The 2,394-nt window shown below is 54.4% G+C and overlaps 1 protein-coding gene across 1 annotated transcript; it reads left to right on the top strand.

Moving 5' to 3' along the window:
• Positions 1-34: 34 nt before the first annotated feature.
• LOC113980016 (gastrula zinc finger protein XlCGF49.1-like) lies at positions 35-968 on the top strand (the record flags this gene model as incomplete). The annotated part of the gene is made up of 1 exon (XM_027707287.1): positions 35-968. A coding segment is annotated over one exon (828 nt), but the record flags the coding sequence as incomplete, so codon positions are not given.
• Positions 969-2,394: the final 1,426 nt, after the last annotated feature.

Here is a 2,394-nt window from a genome sequence, read left to right as displayed (position 1 = left end):
GTCCTTCTTGCTTCCTGCCCCAGGCCCCGAGCTGAGGACGGAGAGCCTGGAGGACAAATCCCCCTGTGAGAAGCTGGTGGGAGAGGCTGTTTTGAAGGGCTCCCCGGCGCAGGAAGGCAGCGGGGAGGAAAAGGTCTGGAGATCCCTGCGGAGGAGGGGCTCCAAAGCCAGCCCAGGGTTCTGTGAGGAGGAAAGACCCAGCCTGTGCCAGGAAGGCGGCCAGAGCTTGAGGGGGAGCTGTGAGCTGGTGGTCCCTGAGCAGCCTCCCAGCAGGCAGAAGCCCTTCAGGTGCTTGGAATGTGGGAAGAGCTTCAGGAAGAGCTTCAACCTCCTCACCCACCAGCTCATCCACACTGGGGAACGGCCCTACACGTGTAGGAATTGTGGGAAGAGCTTCAATAGCAGCTCCAATCTCCACACCCACCAGCGAATTCACACCGGGGAACGGCTTTTCCCGTGTAGGGAATGTGGGAAGAGCTTCAGCCAGAACTCCACCCTTATCCGACACCAGCGCATCCACACTGGGGAACGGCTCTACCCGTGTAGGGAATGTGGGAAGAGCTTTAGCCAGAGGACCTACCTCCGCACCCACCAGCGCATCCACACTGGGGAACGGCCCTACAAATGCTTGGAATGTGGGAAGAGGTTTCAGACCAGCTCCAATCTCCTCTTACATGAGCGAACGCACACGGATGAGAGGCCCTTCCGCTGCACCGACTGCGGGAAGGGCTTCCAACTGAACTCCCACCTCATCAGGCACCAGCGCATCCACACCGGGGAGAGGCCCTACAAGTGTGGGGAGTGTGGGAAGAGCTTTGCCCAGAGCAGTAACTTGACCTCACACCAACGGACGCACCAGTAAGGGAAGCCCTAAAAATGCCCTGACTGCAGGAAGAGCTTTGGCCGCTGCTTCCACCCCAAATGAAGCCCCTGATGGTGAGGCAACCCCTGGAGTCCAGTGACTGTCAGTCCATCCCTTTCTACCACAAAGGGCCAGTCCCCTTTCCCAGGGGCAGCTTCTTCCAGCAGAACCCTTCTTGGGGGGTGTGTGGAGATTCCTGCCTTGGAGGGGAATCCCCAAGGTCACTGCTGGAGGTTGAGAGCAGAGATCTCCTCACGAGCGTTGGTCTGGGGGAGTTCCATCCATCTCTACTTAAGAATTCTTGCTTTTGTGCCAGCTTGAGTAGAATTGCTTCAACAATTGCTTTAGTGTAGAGCACTGTCCTATCTTATCCTGTACTCCTGATAGTTTTACTGTTTCTGTTGTGCAGTAAATAATTCTGATGAAGATCTTTTGTCTGATCATTTGTAACCCTAAATAAATTCATTTCTATCAGTAGATCTGATTTGCCATCATTAAAAGCTGGGGGACCAAAGTGATTCAGTCACACCTCTGTAATTCCTCTAAACTGAAAGTGTTGGCATAATCCAAGGCTGAGATTGGATCCAGCTGCTCCCAGTAAGTTACTCCCCACAGTAAGTTGGGAGCTCAGGGCCCCGCCCCCCCTCTTTTCCAACCTCCCAGTGTCCAAAGACCCCCATGGGACCATCGGACGTGCCAGACCACCCTCCCTTTTCCACCCTTCTCCCTGTTCCTCCCACTTTCCCATTGTCCCCTCAATCCCCAATTTCCCCCGCGAACAGTTTTGGGGTCCCAACCCCCACTTTTTGCCCTCTCTCCTGTGGGCACTGAAGGAGAAAATGAGGCTGCACACAGACATTTCCATTGTGGGACTTGTCCGCCCATCCTTCGGCGTCCCTCTTTCATTGGGGTTCCTTTGGAAACAGCGCCTGGACTTTGTCTTTTAGTCCACCAGAATTCCCAGCATGGCCCCAAAGCAGTGCCCTGATCCCACACCTTCCCCTCCCCTCATGTGCTGGCTGTGTTCAGCCACCAGAGAAAAACACAGGCTCCCATCCAGAGCGTTCCAAGTGGTTTCCACTTTGGCAAACAGGACTCTCTGGATGGAAAACACCAGTCAAGCCCAAAACACTCCTTTTGGATCTGAATTAATGGAGAGCAGGTGCTGCTGCCTTAACTTGTTCCCACCAAAAATTCTCAGGGTTCCTTTGGTTCAAAGAGGCCCCACATGTCACAGTGGACCCTGGATTCCATGAGCTTCCACAGTCTCCAAAGGTTCCTTTAGTTCCATGAGGCCCTGCAGTCCCCAAATGCCCTTTGAATTCTTGGAGATTTCCCATTGTCCCAGGGTCCCTTGTGCTTCAGAAGTAGCTGCAGTGGGACAGTGGCCCCTTGGTTCTGTGAGCTCTGCAGTGTTGCAGGAATCCTTGGGTTCCAGGAGAGCCTGCAGTTTCACAAGGACCACTTGAATCCAGGAGGTTCTGCAGGGTCCCAATGGCCCCTGGATTCTGGGAGGTTCAGAAATATCTCAG

This window comes from Neopelma chrysocephalum, unplaced genomic scaffold, assembly GCF_003984885.1.
Source record: "Neopelma chrysocephalum unplaced genomic scaffold, ASM398488v2 Primary Assembly neopelma1_91672, whole genome shotgun sequence".
Lineage (NCBI taxonomy): Eukaryota > Metazoa > Chordata > Aves > Passeriformes > Pipridae > Neopelma > Neopelma chrysocephalum.
This window is presented reverse-complemented; position numbering and strand designations above follow the sequence as displayed.